General features: G+C 36.2%; 3 protein-coding genes across 3 annotated transcripts in view; 2 read left to right on the plus strand and 1 right to left on the minus strand.

Moving 5' to 3' along the window:
- Nucleotides 1-5,788, plus strand: part of LOC120344081 (uncharacterized) — a 32,702-nt gene extending 26,914 nt beyond the window's left edge. Inside the window, exon 4 of the mRNA XM_078112623.1 lies at nt 3,523-5,788. Within this exon, the coding sequence (XP_077968749.1) occupies nt 3,523-4,791 (1,269 nt within the window). The 3' untranslated portion in view covers nt 4,792-5,788. The remainder of the gene's footprint in view (nt 1-3,522) is intronic.
- Nucleotides 1-18,552, minus strand: part of LOC120330489 (uncharacterized) — a 280,708-nt gene that overhangs the window by 212,612 nt on the left and 49,544 nt on the right. The gene's annotated exons all lie outside the window — the stretch shown is intronic.
- LOC120330414 (uncharacterized) lies at nt 5,806-7,688 on the plus strand. The gene has a single exon (XM_039397378.2). It carries the CDS (start codon nt 5,806-5,808, stop codon nt 6,730-6,732), a length of 927 nt encoding a protein of 308 aa, XP_039253312.2. The 3' UTR covers nt 6,733-7,688.

An 18,552-nucleotide genomic window follows, 5' to 3' on the forward strand; every position in this document is an offset into this window, starting at 1 on the left:
TATTTAATGCGCTTGCAAACATTCTATTTTAAGACACCGGTAAATAGCAAATATAGGATTTTCATATTTATCCTTGGGAATAGATATTATGATCAGGGATGGCCAATTTGAATAAAGTATTCGAATATCTCGTTATTCGAATATCTGAATTAGCGTTCATAAGAATATCGGATATTTCTGTGACGCCGCCGCTTTCAAGACGTTTCCGTTGAGTGAAAACATTCTCGATAGGAACTTGCGTGCGATTGCTTTATCAGCGGACGTGTTATTTAGGCCGTAAACGCCTTTACGTTTTTGTTATTTTTTTTAAAACGCAAATTTTCCACAAATTTGTTCCACGATAACAATGATTTTATTTTTGTACTCGCACAGAATTGTGAATACGGAGAGTACGTTCATCGGCGGCGAGTTTCTAAATAAAACGCAAATTTTTTTATTGAAAAGCGGCAATTTAAAATATGGAAAATAAAACCGTAAACAAAATATGTTTTATTGAAGCCCGGGACAGTTTAAAAAACGCTTATTTAGGCAGTGAAAATCGCAAATTTTCTACATTATGTTTGGTCCGCCTTTAGAAACATTTGCCTGATTATCCATTACCTTAATTAAATTGCTGTCGAAAATTTTTGTGTTAACATTATACAAGGTTTTTTACCGGGTTGTGAGAGTGTGTATAATATAATTAATCTAAAGTATATTCAATCAATTTTTATTGTGCTGAAATAAATTTTACTCTGAGATTTTACGGCAGATTTTTGGATGGAACGGTTTTATCTAAAAAAAAATCGGAGTGGCGGCATTTCGATTGAGAGGAGTCAGTTTTACACATCTCAAATTTGCCGAATTTGCAAAATACGGATCAAAACAAGATATAATCGGGCAGTTTACCACACATTTTTATTTTTATGTCCGCGGATTGCCTTGGCATATTAGAGTGGTGAGGATTTTATTTTGTCGACGCAACCGCAGGTTAAATTGAAAACAATTAAATTAATAAAGCAAGACATTTTAAATATGCCCTTATGTCACTTTGCACAACAGAAAAATATATATTCGTTGAAAAACAGAACAAAACAAAATTCTTTCAACAGGTGGAGCAATCGCGGCGATGAATATGTTTTTTTTAATTTACTGCTAAACTTTATATGTATATTTATTGTATGAAATGAAGTTGTACTTTGCATGATTTTATTCCATTTATTGAGATTTTTCTAATGGCGATAACGAGTTGATAAAAGATTGCATAAAAATACGTATTAACGCCGTGGACCAAATAGTAATGTAATAGAAGCAACCGCGAGTTACGTTGGACACATTAAATTAATATATAAAGATATTCTAGAATCTCGTATTTGTCATGGATTGAATAATTTACTTGACAGGATGATCATTATTCGCTGAAAAGACGGCTCTTTTAAGGACGGTGGAATCGCGGTGGACGTTACAGGCGGCAATGGGAATTTCCGATTTTAAAAATTCTGGCTGCGCGCCTGGCAGTGGTGGTCATCTATCCTCTAACTCATAGGTTCTCAAAGTGCTCCGTACGAAGCCCCAGGGCTCCGTGAGAGAAGCCTAGGGGCTCCGCGAGCTATTTGATTACTTTTCAAAAGACTGACTTGGCTAATTTTGTAACTGTCCAAATAAGCAATAACAGCTTTAATAAAATTTGACAACAGTATAGCCTCGAAATATGGCAAAGAGGCGGAATTCAAAAATGACATTATTTATAAGCAGGTGCGCAGCCAGGATTCTTAAGAAGAAGGGGGGATCAAAGTTGGAATCGGAAATGTTCGCGCAACATTCTTCGAGATTAACCCTTTCCATGCGGTGGGCACGTATACGTACCCACGACAAAAGTCGCTAGATTGCGGCGGGTACGTTGATGAACTCCACTGTTTTATTTAGCAATCGGTCGCAAACTGTCGGTCTAGTTTTTCCGGGTTTTAGTTCATTGATAAGAAGTCTTCTTCGAGATTAACATAAGCGACGGTAAATCTCACTTTCGTTTACGACGGGAATTTTATTTGCGGCGGAACGAGGGAGTGTTTTTGAAATTTATGCAAATTTCGGTGTTTTTTGGGTTTCCCGACAACAATCCCTTCCACTAATACAAATCACGACGCATGAAAAGCAATATAGACTTTATTAACATGAATTTACAAGTGAGAGTTACGAATAAGAATCTACGGCCGTCTCTAACAAACAGAAATGATGAACTTGAGAAATATTTGTGTTACAGCAATTCTGTTTTCTTTCTGCGCCTTTCATAAGTCTGGCGTGTTAAGATTCGTAGCGATTTATAAGAATGTGTTAATACAGTGTTATTTCTTTCCTTGAAACGGACAAGGGAGGAAATTAATCGCCGTTTTATGCTGATTCAGGAACTCTATTTTAAACTCCCGACACAATCACGACACACTGGAAAGCAATATAGACTTTATTTAACATAAATTACCGGTAATAATCCACCTACGGCCCTCGCTAACACGCAGAAATGTTTGCGTTACAGTAATTTTGTTCTCTTTTACGTTTTTCTTGAGGTGTCCGGCGTGTCACGATTCGTAGGACCGGCTTATGTGCGATTTTTCATAAAATTGTTGTTTTAAGGCCGTTTTTAGGGAGTCGTCCTATTCTCGATATAGGCGTAATTTCGGGAAAATACGGTACATCGCGCGCACAATTGTGACTGCGTATCGATTTCAGTTACCACGATGAATAACCAAAGAAAACCTAACATAACACCAAATATTGTCATTTACAATGTCTAAAAAAGCGTTTTAAATCTGTCGTGAGTCCGCTGAAACAAAACTTATAGTGTTATCTTCCGTTTTGAGTTTTAGTTTCAATATTTCATAATGGCGCTTTTCAATCAAGAAATTTGAGTTGCAGATTCAACTCTTTATTAATTATTTTTAGCATCTCGTCGCCGATGACTATAATATATATATTATCATGTTTTTTACATTGAATTCATAATTCCCCACGAGAACAAAAAAGCAATTATTGTCGTCATTGTGGAACAATACATGTATATGCCGGATGAAATTTTTGATTTAGGGAGAATAAACACCGACGTAAAGATGTTTAAGGTTTGACGTTTCACGCTGACGAAAACAGTCGGCGATTGTAACAAAATGCAATCGCGCAGCGACCTTTTAGGTCTTACAAAAATACCAAAAGGAAAAAGATTCGACCCCTAATTTATTAATGTGTTTGACAAGTGTCAAATTTACAGCCTTAATGTATATAATTTAACTCTTTTAGATTCGTTTTTTGGATTTTTTGCAGAAAGTCTACACTGCCAAGAGCCCCCTCCAAGAGTGTAAATATAATATGAGAGTGTAATATAATTATATCACGCTTTCAACTAAAAATACCTAGCCTGTGCTTTTGTAAAACTTCCAGTGCAAGTAATTATTTTAATAAAATGCCTATTATGATAATGAATGCAAAATAATTTACCGTATTCTTCTTTTTAGACATTTTAGGATACAAAAATTACAAATTATATCAAAATCATAGTATTCAATATATTTCCCTGCCTTTTTGGTGATGAAAACTTTTCATCATTCACGATCACTTATTGATAATGGTAATTATGAGACTAAAGATTTGGATCAATATATATCTGGTAACATTGTGGGAACTAACCAGCATTCCAGCTCCGATGAGCATTGTGGAAATGTTATTACCAGTGAAACTTATTTACCTAGGGGTGATAAAGAGAAACTCGATGTTCACGCACAATATATAATGGGCGGTTTGGTTTGTCAAACTGAGAAATCAGAAAACTGTGGGCAGAACCAGTCACATGTTGATATTGACATAAAACCTGATTTAAATATACAAACCAACAGTAGACATGGACCATATGTTTGCCAAACATGTGGGAAGGAATTGAAGGGGAAACAAATTTTGAAAGTGCATATGAGAACTCATACAGGAGAGAAACCATATATTTGTAAACAATGTGGGAAGAGTTATTCGCAATCATCCCATTTAAATGTGCACAGGCGAACCCATACTGGAGAGAAACCGTATGTCTGTAAGATATGTGGAAAGGGATTTTCGCAATTATCCCATTTACGTGTACATGACCGAATTCATTCTGGAATGAAACCTTATATTTGTAAAGATTGCGGTAAATGTTTTTCCCAGTTAGCTGCTCTAAATAGGCATGAACGAAGTCATACCGGAGATAAGCCTTATGTTTGTAAACAATGTGGAAAGAATTTTACTAGACCATCCACGTTACATTCTCATGAGCGAAGTCACACTGGAGAAAAACCTTATGTTTGTAAACAGTGCGGAAGAGCTTTTCCAAGATTGAAAAGTTTATGTAGACACGAGAAAACTCATAGTGGAAATAGGCCTTTTGTTTGTAAATACTGCGCAAGGGCTTTTTCACGATTATCCACTTTACGAGATCATGAACGAACTCATACTAAAGAAAAACCTTATGCTTGTAAACAATGTGGAAAGAGTTTCACTCGTTCAAACAATTTACAAGTGCATAAGCGAATTCACACTGGGGAAAGACCTTATGTTTGTGAACAATGCGGAACACGTTTTGTAGAAAAATCTACTTTACGTAAGCATGAGCGAATTCATACTGGAGTAAAGCCGTACATTTGTAAACACTGTGGTAGAAGCTTTGCCCGATCACACACATTACGAGCGCATGAGCGAACTCATACTGGAGAGAAACCGTATATTTGTAAACAATGTGGTAGCAGCTTTACGCGATTGCCTGGATTACAAGTGCATGAGCGAACTCATACTGGAGAGTAACATGAATAATGTGAGAAGAGTACGTCGGATGAAGACAACTATTGTCCTTCCTCTCTGGAATATACATTTACCTAAACATTCACTAATGCGCAGGGTTTTGCGATGTTTGTGAGCAATGTGAAAAATATTTTACGAAGGCATACTCATGGTCGCAAAAGACGATGAAACAAGTATAACCTGTGTAACCTATTTTTTTCAAAACTGGGAATTAAGTCCAAAAATGATATGTAAATATATTTGGAAATCTTTTTTAAGATTTGTGTGCATAATACCACACGCTTAAAAATTTTTTGTGGATTCACTTCTATTTTGCACAAGGTGGTTATTTCAGTGTACAGGAAACCACTTATAATCTACCTCAGCTAAAACTCTTCCAGAGCAAAAATAGACTACTGAACTATTTGATTTACAATTAGATGGGAAATATGTTTGAACAAGTGCAAAAATTTCAATTGTTACGCTACCTTTATTTGTTGCCATTGACTATTGTCAAGGAAGTAAATGGTTTCGTTAAAAACAATGACTGGTGTTAGAATAGGTATTTTGTGAAGCACTAACAAACATGATAATTAATATTTAAAATTGCAGGAACATCTTTATAATTCATTCACTTTATTGTCAATAGTTATTTTTGTGTATGATTCTACCGAAACAAACAAACATGCCCTAAGACGGAAACACTTGTTAGCCAAAAATACAGTATTTTATTGATTACAGCAGTCAATATCAAATTGTTATTGTTTATCATTTTTTTTTATTATGGAATACATAAATGCAGAAATGTGACTATTTGTGGCAATATTCTTAATAATTGGTATAATATAAAATGTAATCTGTCAACCTTTTTTTATGCCAGAAGAGTTGTTTTGATTCAGTGACTGTATGGTCCTCCCAACCTCCTATCAATTCTGTTGTTAGTCGATTATCCATCTTTTACTTATTGAATGTTGTTTTTTGTTTGATTTGTTGGGTAATGACTGGATACTTGATTTTTAGATATTCTGTATTAAAATCATGGAATCCACTGAAAATCTATTTCCCTGCCTTATCTGTGATGAAAACCTCTCATCAGGGCCAAGATTGAAAAAGCATATGTTTTTGCACATTGACGATGGAACTGGCGATTTGAATGAACATGCAACTGATATGCCTATCAACACTGTGAAGGAGCATTACGGAGAAGTTATTGCAAGTAAAACTTCTTCACATAGTGATGGTGAAAAGAAACTCTATGTTCTTGTGCAATGTCGAGAGAGTGGTTTGATCGATAAAACTGGAACTGGGAAAATTGATGTAACCTATATAAACACTAACATCAGACCAGGGTCAAATTTACAAACTAGCAGTGAAGATAAACGAATTCTTTGCCAACAATGCGGGAAGAACTTCAAATCAAATCAGAATTTAAATCTGCATATGAGAACCCATACTGGTGAAAAACCTTACATATGTAAGCAATGCGAAAAGGCTTTTACACAACTATCTCATCTAAAAGTGCACAAGCGAACTCATACTAGAGAAAAACCCTATATTTGTAAACAATGTGGAAAGTGTTTTACACAGTCATCGCATTTACGAGTGCATAAGCGAATTCATACTGGGGAGAAACCCTATATCTGTAAACAATGTGGTAAAAGTTTTTCGCAATCATCTAGTTTACAAGATCATATACTAACTCATACTGGAGAGAAACCTCATGTTTGCAAGCAATGTGGAAAATGTTTTTCACGATTGTCTAATTTACAAGTACATGAGCGAACTCATACTGAAAAGAAATCTTATGTTTGTGAACAATGTGGAAAAGTTTTTTTGCAGCCGTCCGGTTTACATGTGCATAAGCGAACTCATACTGGGGAGAAACCTTATGTTTGTAAACAATGTGGTAAGAATTTTTCACACATATCCAGTTTACATACCCATGAGCGAATTCATACTGGATAGAAACTTCAAATTTGTAAACATTGTGGCATCTTTGTTTTTATCAAGTTTATGTGTGAATGAACAAAGTCACTTGAAAGACTTCTTATGTATGTAAAAAATGTGGTAAGGATTCGCGCAATTACTTCATTTAGATTGGTATGAGCAAACTCACACATGAAAAAGACCCGACCCTGTTTACAATTAATGATGAGCTTTTTGAGTAAAATTCATTTACAAAAACAATTTATACTGACAACATAAGGAAGAACCCACATGTTTGTGTGCATTGTATAAAAGGTTTCTTACATAATGGATCGTTAGAAAGACGTTTGCCCTAGGCTTGTAAGCAACGTAATGCAATAACCTAATTACAATGCAGGTATAATTTACTTGTGTTCTTTTGAAATTTTGGTTGAATTTAAAAAGTCGAAATTTTGAAAATGTTTTTATACAAGTTTTGAAATATTTTCTGCCATATTCATTCGTGCGTTTGTTTTTATACTAGGAGAATAATAAATGACATTAATAGTTATTTTATTGGCCATTAGGCAATGTGGGATATAGTCTTTAGATCCGAAATCCTTTAAACTGCGATGCCAACATTGTTAATTCGAGAAAAGAAATTTTTGTACTATATTTTGTCCTTATCGTGACGGAGGAAAAAATACATGATTTTACTTATTTTTTTAACAAGCTAATTTAATTCCAAGTTTCAAATAACCAATGAGATTAAAATATTTTTCTCTTGGTGTAGAATATGTACTATTCATTGTGCCTTGAAAACTTAGATCGTTAATGATGATGACGGTATCATAATGAAGTTCTAAAGGGCACTTTCACAATTGTAAATTGATTTTTACAAATCTATAAGCCAGGGATGGCCAATACCGAATAGTTCACTATTTCGAATACATTCGAAATTATTTTTTTCGAATATGAAATTTCGAGTACTTCGAAAATAAAATCCACTAATTGAAGCTTATCTAAATGTATGTAGGAATTTCCATACAATAAGCAATGGAATAACTGCTATCTACAAGTTCCAACCTAGCTATATTACCAGGCATTTCATATTTGCAGATTATTGCAGTATATATTTTATATACCATGAGTTATGTTAACAGAATTAAATTAATACGACAATAGTGGTATCGATGATGGATTTGAATATTTGCGCAACACAAAATCACCCTAGTAAAACGGCCATACTTTTAAATACCAACCATTATCCAAATTATTTGTCGAAAAGCGGGATAAAGTATGAGGTATTTTTCCGACTTGTGACAATTTTTTCGTGAGTACAAAAATACGAATCAAAAATTAATTATATTTGGGAACTTTACCACACATTTTAAGTTAGCAGATCGCCGTTGTATGTTTGAGTAATAATACTTTTATTATTTCATAAATATGAAAATAGGAATCAAAAACTATTTATAATCGGGTGGTTTACCACACATTGTAAGTCCACAGATCGCAGTTGTATTTTGTAAATACGAAAATAGGAATCAAAAATTAATATTAATCGCGAGTTTGCCACACAATTTATGTCCACAAATTGCCGTGATATTGTGCCGAATATAATTAGTTCAATGACATTAAACAACATGATAGGCAACTCTGACGTCACTCCATAAGACTACAGGCGAAAGATTGTATTTCATGATACGCTCCAATGCATATATTTCTCGTCGCCGTTCGCGTCCGTTTTCCGCTCGCTTTTGCTACTCGGCGTCTTTTTTACGAGTAGTACCTGCCTTTTTGCGCCTGTAACGAAACAAAATAATCTCTATATCTAAAAAGTTTTGCTCACTTGGAAAGCTGGAATGGCAGGCAAGCTGTAAAAAGCAATTCTGGACATCATAGACGTTTTTTTTTTTATCAGAGAAGATTACAAACGCGATAGCGGAAAGATTTGTGTGGAACATTTTGCAGATAATGACAAAGTCCAAAGTTAGTAATTTTAATATAAGGAATGAATAATACTTAATCTTAATATATGAACCTAAAATTAACAAAAATACTACAACATAAACTCAATGTTTTTTTAATAATTACATTTGTCCTGACGTTTGGCATCTTTTTTGTGTCACCAGCATACTAAGGCCAGGCTGAAATGATTTTATAGTACCAACTCTAACTAACGAGGCCACATGATCATGGGTTAATCTGGATCTTTGCGAAGGTTTAATTAATTCCAGTAATGCAAAAAAGTTACTTTTATCATTTCATTATTATATCAATCATAAAATTCTACGTACAACCATCAAAATCATTTTTGAACAAGCTTTGAATAAGGAAATAATAATACTTAATCTTAATATATGAACCTAAAATTAACAAAAATACTACAACATAAACTCAATGTTTTAATAATTACATTTGTCCTGACGTTTGGCATCTTTTTTGTGTCACCAGCATACTAAGGCCAGGCTGAAATGATTTTATAGTACCAACTCTAACTGACGAGGCCACATGATCATGGGTTAATCTGGATCTTTGCGAATGTTTAGTTAATTCCAGTAATGCAAAAAAAGTTACTTTTATCATTTTATGTATAGAAAAAAACAAATGACAGATTTTTTCGACAAGACATTTCGCACCACATTGCGTGGCATAGGATTGCTTGAATTATTATTGCTAATTCGTTGAATAATTATATTAATATACAAGCACATGGAAATTTTCTGTTCGAATTTGTCATATTGACTGCTGAGCTTATTGTGTTTTTTCATTGTATTGATGGAAATATGACAAATTAAGCAATGTGCTTCAGAATTTTGTGAAAAGCAGAAATGTTGCAACTCCCATTTTCTTTGAAAATGCCACCTTCTTCATGTACTTTGCGTTTAATTTAATCACTCAAGTGTTTTATTCAAGTATTCTTTTGCTAGCTTGTGTATTCTTAATTGGGTCAAAATGTGGACAAAAAAAATTAATATTCCAAAACTACTTTCAGTAAATTGTTTTTTGTGTGAATAATCAATTTCACTTTAAAAGGTTTGAAAAATCTATTACATTTAGATAAAAATAAAATTCCATAATACTATTACAATTATTGTTAAGCGTTCGAGGGCCGCACTAGAAGTTCTCTGGGGCCGCGAGTTTGAGATCCCTGGTCTAGATTGAAGTTGTCCAAAAAATATATGATAGTATTTTATCATGAAGGATGGTTATACCCCTTCTGGAATTTCTTCTATAGTACTACCAAAAGTTGATGAACCAAATATAACACAGATGCAGTGAGTTATCCGTAATTCTCATTTTCCAAAGCTGTTTTAAGTATGTCTGGCGTGTTTTGTGCCTTTTTACAAATAAGACCGTTTATGCAATCTTACGCTTTGGAATTTTTAGTTATTTTCCTCAAGTCCCGCAGGATGTGGGGGCCATACACAACTCTACCGGAGGGTCAAATGTCTTTGCATGCCTCCACTAGGCTTGCACGTAATTTACGGAATTATTTCGAGTTACGGAAGCGAAGTTACGAATTACGTAATTATTGGTGGAGCGCTTTCGCGATTGAAACGAGCTCTCTTTAGAGCAGTCAATTCCGTCGATTGTAAAAAATTAAAGTTTAAAAAGTAGAAGAAGTTAGAGTTCCGGTATTCGCAGCCGTTTTTCTCTCTCTTGTTACGCAGATGGAGAAGGCATAACGCGTTGCCATTTACTAATCTATTATCAACTTATCTAGCATGGCAAATGTACATATTAAGCGTAGATATGGGATAGAATTGTGTCGAGACCGATGGACGCCAACACACCTGGTTTCAACTTCTTCGGGTGAAATGACTAAAGAATGTAAGAGACAACTTACCAAACATGGTCTATTTGTAAAAGCCGTGATAATTAATGTCGCGCTTATCAAACAGCAATATGACGACGGAAGAGAAATTGCGTAATGAACCAACGCAACTTAGTCTTTTCGGCATCGGTAAAGCGATTCAGACGGCAGAGAAACAACAAAAAGACGGGATTTCCCATGTTTATACTGCGCGAGAGCCATTTTCTATTACAAAATCTTGATGTTCTGTTACCGGTATTATCGTTATATATCTGTCCGGACTTGGCCTTGTTTTCACAATGCCTCGCACTATTTCGGCCAAATATGTCTTTACAATATCTTTAAGTCTTTACCAAATGCGGCAACTTATTTTGATTTATCGTCGACTCAAATACCACCGGCACTCGACCAAACTTGTGTCGACTTGAGTTAGAAAAGTAAATTAATATTTTCGTGAGTGCAAAATAAATGTCACCAAATGCATTGTTTTGCGATATAACTTTGTATTTTCGGAGAAGGCATGTCATATAAGTACGGTATTTAAATTATGCGCAAATAATTAATATTTGATCTAAATTTATCGCAAATAATGTTATAACATTTAGGCCGCGAAATAATTTATTGTAAAATGAAGCATGGTAATCGGAATATCGTAAATAAGTCGGCATCAATAATTATTATAAAATGCTAACTAGGTAGTAAAGTCGGATAATGTAAAAAAACGGTACAATAACAAGTCTTCGTCGCGAGGCAAGCGCAAGTATAATCAAACGAGAGAATACGCTCGTCGTTGATTTATAAATTAGAAACCCGGAATTTTTAGTTAATACGAAACTCGTATTAATACGTTAATATGATTTAAAAAAAGTCAACTATCGTTTCATAAATATATATATTACCACTTACCAGTGTTGGTAATGATAAAATTGATCACATTAAATTGGGTGATAAAGTTGATAAAGGAAAATCAAAGCTAACACAAAAGACAAAAATCAGAATAAAATTAATTTGAATGCACTCCTTGATATTTGTCTTTAGCATCTGTCGCTGGCGTGTAGTACTGGCGGAAATATGAAAACCAAACTGTCCCAACTGTCGATGTCCCATTCGGAATAAAAGTGGATTAAATTGGTTGTTATGATAGGTTTAAAAGTGTGAAAAAAATATCGCAATTACGGGGTCATTACGTAAACGATTTGGCCGTAATTACGGAATTGATTTTTGTCAATTACGTGCAAGCCTAGCCTCCACAGGTTGTTTTTCTATTGCAAACATTTATGGAGTACTCTAATTATATTTATTGGAATCACACTGTCACTGATATCTCCCCTTCTGCTATAGTTGTCCTGTGAATAAATAATAGGAAATTGAGATTAGACGAATAGTTAAAAGTTTTGCTTTATGTCGGCTTAATTTCTTGATTGATATACCTCTTGTGCTGCAGGAGTCTCACAATGCTTAGACAGGTTTGTCCACAACTTTCACATCTGAAGAAAGAGGAGGGGTTTATTAATTTTCGTTAAGAATAAATAAAGCAGTCTATATGATTTAGAATGGAAAAGCTAAAAAATCCAATATCTCATGTTTTATGTAAAAAATATTTTACTGAATTTGGTATATAAACCAACTAATAAAAGGGTTTAGTCAGAAAATTACAAGCATTCGTGGCTCCAAATACTTGAGAGATCAGTCTATACAATATAGAACGGTATGATTGAAATGTTAGGTGAACTTGTTAACACTTTGATTCAATACGCAAATAAAAGTGAATGCGCAATAGTATGTTACAATAAGCAGCAATCAACAATGATTATATATCCTCTCTGATTAAAAAAATCTAACTGGAGGTGCATGAACTATTTGAAACCATAAGGGGTAAGTAAATATGTAATTTCGGCAATGGGCAACTACGTACCGTACTGAATTAATAACTTCGTAGTATTTGACAAAGGCTGGCTTTCCCACATGTACTTAACAGTGCGATGCCCGGGTGTGATATACAACAATAGTATTTACCTTACCTTTTTACCTTAACTTTCCAAAATATCATTAAAATCGACAACAACTGTCAAAGCAGGCACGAACACCATTCGTGCTACGCCTTGAAAGCAGCACACATCCGCTCGTTTTCGTCTCGTCAAGTATGTGCATTGGAGCGTGCTATCGAATACGATCTTCGGACAAAAATGCCGGAGTTGCGCATCATGTTGTTTAATGTCATTGATTAGTTTTGATTCTTATTTTCGTACTCACGAAAAATTGTCACAAGTCGGAAAAAGCATTTATATTTTATCCCGCTCTTGGGAACTAATTTGTATAATGGTTTGCCATTGGTTTGTATTTAAAAGTATGGACTCTTTACTAGGATGATTTTGTGCTGCGCAAAATATTCGAATCCATGACCGATACCACTACTTAAAATGCCTTACCGTGTTAATTTAATTCTATTATCATAACTCAAATGTTGGTAAATCGGGCAGTTTACCACACATTTGAAGGCCACAGATCGCCGTTGCATTTTAGAATTATTAGTTTTATTATTTTGTAAACACGAATCCGAAATTAGTTATAATTGGGCAGTTTACCACGTATTTCATGTCCACAAATACCCGTTGTATTTGGCATTAATACTTTCAATATTTTATCAATATGAAAATAGGAATCAATATTTAATAATATCGGTCAGTTTACTACACATTTTATGTCCACAGATAGTCGATACAACCATGAGTCACGTTGAACAGAATTAAATTAATACGGCATGACATTTTAAATGCTGGTACCAGTCATGGATTGGATTATTTTGCGCAACAAAAAATCATCCTGGAAAGGATGAATACTTTTAACTATCGTTATCAGAATTATTTGCCTAAAATTATTTTCTAATAAATCGACTTGTTTTTCCAACTTGTGACAATTTATTGGATATCGTAACAATTACGGCTATAAATACCGTATTTCCCGGCTAATAAGTCCACATGGCAAATAGGACGATGTCTAATTTAGCACTCAAAAAAGGGGTTTTTCCATATAGGCCTCCAATAAGACGGGTAGAAAAATTCGCTAATAATTTTATATGTTTAGAACCAGATCATGTTAGTTTGGTAGAATCATACTCACAGAATTAACTATTTTCAACAATTGAGCGGTAAATTTAAGTTGTAAAGCGGCAATCATTTTGGACAACCTATTAACCCGAATGTTGAAATAATTTTGGAATGTGATAAGTACTACACTGTACGTCCACGGGTTATTTCACAGCTGTGTTTTCCTGTCCCTGTCGTGTTTTGCTGAATCGGCAAAACGAAAGGGTCACAAATCACTTTATCTTGGTGGCCGTTTTTCTTTTTAAAGTAACGATAACCAGCCTGCGATTAAATATCATGATTGGCAGACCCTAAGACCCAAATATAAGGTTACACAAATCCTGCTTGAGAAGACTCATGCGAATAATAAGCAGGCCACATAGAAATAAAAGAAACATACCTTCTCAATTTTTCGACGTAATGGAAATGAATTTGTAAATTAAAAGCCTCGTACACGAATGTCGGCAATGTCCACCCACGCAAACGTGCAAATGTGTCGCAACACTATGCGACGTACGGTCGCACAGAATATAAACAATCAAAGTGCCGATTTAAAAAGTCGTTTAAAGATTCTCGTAAAACGAAACACCACGTTTACGGCGAAAAGTGGCTACTATTCGGAATTATTCGAAAATCAGCCGAAAAGGTATTCGAATACCTTGATATTCGAATATTCGATTCGTTTTGGACAACCCTGCTATAAGCCTGCTTTCATGAACCAGCAAATATGTATTGATCAATTTGGATATCTCTAGAAACAGATTTATCGCTATACACTTTCATGTGCATTATGAATTTTCTTATCAGTAATTGCTTTCGTTTTCCCGAAGAGAAATTCACATGCTAAAAAGCACCGCCAAAAAATTTTGTCGAATTTTTTAATTATACTTTCACATGTAATAAATGTTTCAGTGTTTTGACATAAAAATTCTGTTTGGGGGTAAACACAAAATTGTTCAGGATGCTTAAGTATATTGTGGATATACCATACATAGGCGTAGCCATGGGGGGGGGGGCAGAGGGGCCATGGCCCCCCCCAAAATTTTTAAGAATTCCATTCCTAATCCACCAGTTTTGTGGCATCTTGTCTCGTCAAGCGTGTACACCGCAATACAGATCGTTATGACGCTACTAGCAACCACCGTTGAGGCTGAGCGGTCTTTCTCATGCATGAAACGGGTAAAGACATGGCTGCGCTCATCAATGACGTCCAATCGCCTTTCTGATTTGTGTGTGCTTCACTGTCACCGTGAAATGGTCACCGAGGAGAAAATTAATCGAGTTGTGTCGAGCATAGTTGGCGGGAAGCGAAGGATGAACTTTTAATTGGGGCGATGTATTTTACTTATTCAAATTGCGTTGTTAATATTTTTTGTTTCAAATAAAAAATTGTTTATTAATGGATTTTGTATTCACAAAAATCCAGCTGAGTAATTGAATCAGTTTGCTTGGTGACCAACTGTTGTTGTTTTGCGCTTGAAGAACGGGCGCTTGAAGAACGGTGTTTTAAACCCAATATAATTTCTAAAATTTTCAAATTTGGCCCCCCCCAAAATTTTGGGCTGGCTACGCCACTGATACCATAGACATCATAGCACTAGGCAGCATGCAGCAAATGAGACAGAGAGCTTAACAGTGACGTCATAACTCATAAATATCATTTTTAATGCGTTTTATGTCGATGGTCATTTGAAATATTCATTATTTTTTAGATATTTTGCTTCATGGAGAACTATATCGAAATTACAGAACCAAAGACATATTTCCCGGCCTTCATCTGAAAACTTCGAGGCCCAGCGATGGCCAATTCGAATATCGCGACCTTCGAATCTTGTGTTTATCCTTCTCCAGGAATGCGTAACTCGCAGTGGCGGCGCGTCAATAGGGCCAACCGGGGCAATGCCACGGTTGTTTTTTCGGTATAATAAAAAACATTCGAAAAATACCTCAATATCGGTTGCACAGACTGTCCGGCTTCGCATTTCTTAGCCTTAGACCTCATAATGAATAAGGTTGATGCACTACTTCGCACTCCGTTTTCGCAAATTAGAGGTACAACGTCTTGGGCCTTATCAACCAAAAAATTGTTCACTGGAACAATCCCATGACGGAGGAAAGCGTCGGCGTACATTCTGCGCAGAAACTTGGTATAAAAAACACGAATGGTTGTTACAGCGAGGACAAAAATGCACTTTTTTGTTTTTATTGCCTACTTTTTGCTACCGCCCGTGACTCACGTTGGTGTAAATTTGGTTTTAGAGATCTTAAACATCTTTCCGAGCGTGCCAGGGATCATCAATCTTCTATGGAGCATCTGGACAATGCAGTAAAATATCGAACATTCGGAAATGTTAATATTGCAGCACAGTTGGATGAAGGACGCGCGGTTTCTATTCGTCGGCACAACCGAAACGTCGAGAAAAACCGCCATGTTCTCGGTAGATTGATAGATGTTTTGAAGTTCATTGGTTGTCACGAGCTGTCCCTCCGTGGGCACGATGAACGGACTGGCTCTTCTAATAGAGGGGTATTTTTGGATATGGTGGAATACACCGCATCCCTAGATACAGTATTGAGAGATCATCTTGATGCCGCAACTGTTTCGAAAGGGACATCTAAGGATATCCAAAATGATTTGCTCGACTCAATGTATAAAATTTATTTACAACATTTGGCTCTGGAAATTCAAAATTGCCAGTTCCTTTCGATTCAGTCTGACGAGACAACTGACATCACGTGCGTTTCCCAACTGGCTGTGATTTTTCGGTTTGTGAAAGATGGTAAACCTACCGAGAGATTTCACAGCTTTGTACCAATCGTTGATTGCACGGCTTGCGGGATATCGGCTGTGCTGAAAGAAGTGTTACAGCCTTACAACGCGAAGTCAAAATTGATAGCTCAAACTTACAAGTGCAGTTTTAAGTATTCTGTGGCATCTGCAGCTGCCGCAAAACCATGGCGGTATTTCCATACCATGGCCGCTACGGCCAAACTCATGGCAACTGACTTTTTAGCTGCCACAAACCAATGTCGAGCTGCCGTTACCGCGGCAGCAAATTGAAAACCAATGGCAGGTAAAATTTTGCTGCCGTAACCGCGGCAGGTGGGCCGTAAAGACAGGGCTGTCTATTATTGTGACAAATATTGGGTAAGTTGGAACGTTTTTCTTATGGATACAGTTTTGATTGATTTGGGGTTAGGGTTAGGGTTTAAGTAGATATAATTCCACATGATCAAATAAAATCTGGTACATTAATTTGTGAATATACCGTTAATACTGATTACTGAATACTGAATAGCGCTATAAAACCATGGCAAGAGCTGCCGCGGTTCGTTCGTGGCAGGAGCTGCCATGAAGTGGTAAGAACTGCGCCTCCAAACTTATGACGGCGCGGTAGTCATGAGTGGGTCGAAACATGGTGTTCAAGTTTATATAAAAGAAGATTTTCCTCATGCGCATTTTTTACATTGTTATGCACACCAATTTAACCTCGTTATTAAAAATATATGTCTTGATACCCCTCTCGTCCGTATATTTTTTGCAAATGTTTCGGGGTTTTCTTCATTTTTTTCTGTTTCGCCGAAGCGCTCTGCAGATATGTAGCCGCCGTCTCCCAGCTTGTGCACCAACACGTTGGAACTTCCAATCACGCGTGGTGCAGGGCGTGTCCGAAATTAGGTCTGAGCTCATTGAGTGTTTCAATGGCATTCAGAGCTCTCCGGTTTGGGACGAACGCTCTGTGAGGGAGGCGGCAGGTCTAAAGCGTCTGCTAGAAGATGGTGAGTTTTCATTTTTTTTCGCTTTTTTCTCCACAATATTCTATCACGTGGATGCATTATACGGCGCATTGCAGTCAAGGCTAATGGATGGAGCGTCTGTGCAGTCGTGTATTTCAGACTTCTGCGATGCTGTATCTCGTATCCGGGAAACAATAAAATACGACGACACATGGGGTGCTTCTTTACGCCGTGGGCAAACAACGCAGCGTTTGATTTTGTCTGCAAAGGAATGCTGTGACATTCTGGTGAATCAAATAGGCGATCGTCTGCGCAATGAACACCTTGCCGCGTTCTCTTTGATGAAGCCCAAAAATTTTTCAAAATTTGCACGTCAATTTCCCATCCATTTGTTGGCTACTGTCTCCAAATTTTACCCCATTATAAACGTGGGAAAATTGGAAAATGAATTGCGATGTATATACACCAATCAAACTTTTTTGAACATCACATCAACTTGCGCGCTCTATGGGTTCCTCATAGATAACACTCTAGTAACTACCTTTGCGGCGTCTGCAAAATTTCTGGACATCATTTTGACGCCTATTTCTTCCGCCGACGCAGAGCGAACATTCAGCACGCTGAAGCGTATTAAAACGTATCTCAGAAACACAATGAAGCAAGATAGATTAAATTCCTTGGCTGTTTTATCCATTCACAGAGGCGTAATTTCTGGGATGCATGACTTTAATCAGCGCGTTATTGAGCATTCTGCTTCCAAGAAACCGCGGCGTGTTGCATATATGTTCAAGCAGTAGAAGTCTAGCAGCATATATATCTGTGAGCGAGCGACGCATGTCCTTATCTTTGCATTAGCTTTCCTTTCTTCATAGTAACGTTTTAAACCTTATTTTAGGTTTTGTCTGCTTTCCCGAAGTTTCTGTTAATATGTCTTTGTATTTATCTGGGTAAATATTGCCTTTCCTTTTGAAAGAGGTTTCAAAATAAACTATGTCTATATTTATTAATCCCTTGACTTGGACCGGTTTTAAAGACACTTTCTCATCGTTAAAAATTGTCGCTTTTGCCGATTGGTTGTTACCGACGGAATGGTTTTTATACTCCTAAAATGATGGGAGAACTTACAGCGCTCATCCTGTCCCCGTAGATGGGGGTGACTTGGCCCCGCAGTAGCTTGCCCCGGTTGTCAAAATGACCACGCGCCGCCACTGAATTATGCCCTAACCTGGTACACAT

The sequence above is a fragment of the Styela clava genome, chromosome 5 (assembly GCF_964204865.1).
Source record: "Styela clava chromosome 5, kaStyClav1.hap1.2, whole genome shotgun sequence".
Taxonomy (NCBI): domain Eukaryota; kingdom Metazoa; phylum Chordata; class Ascidiacea; order Stolidobranchia; family Styelidae; genus Styela; species Styela clava.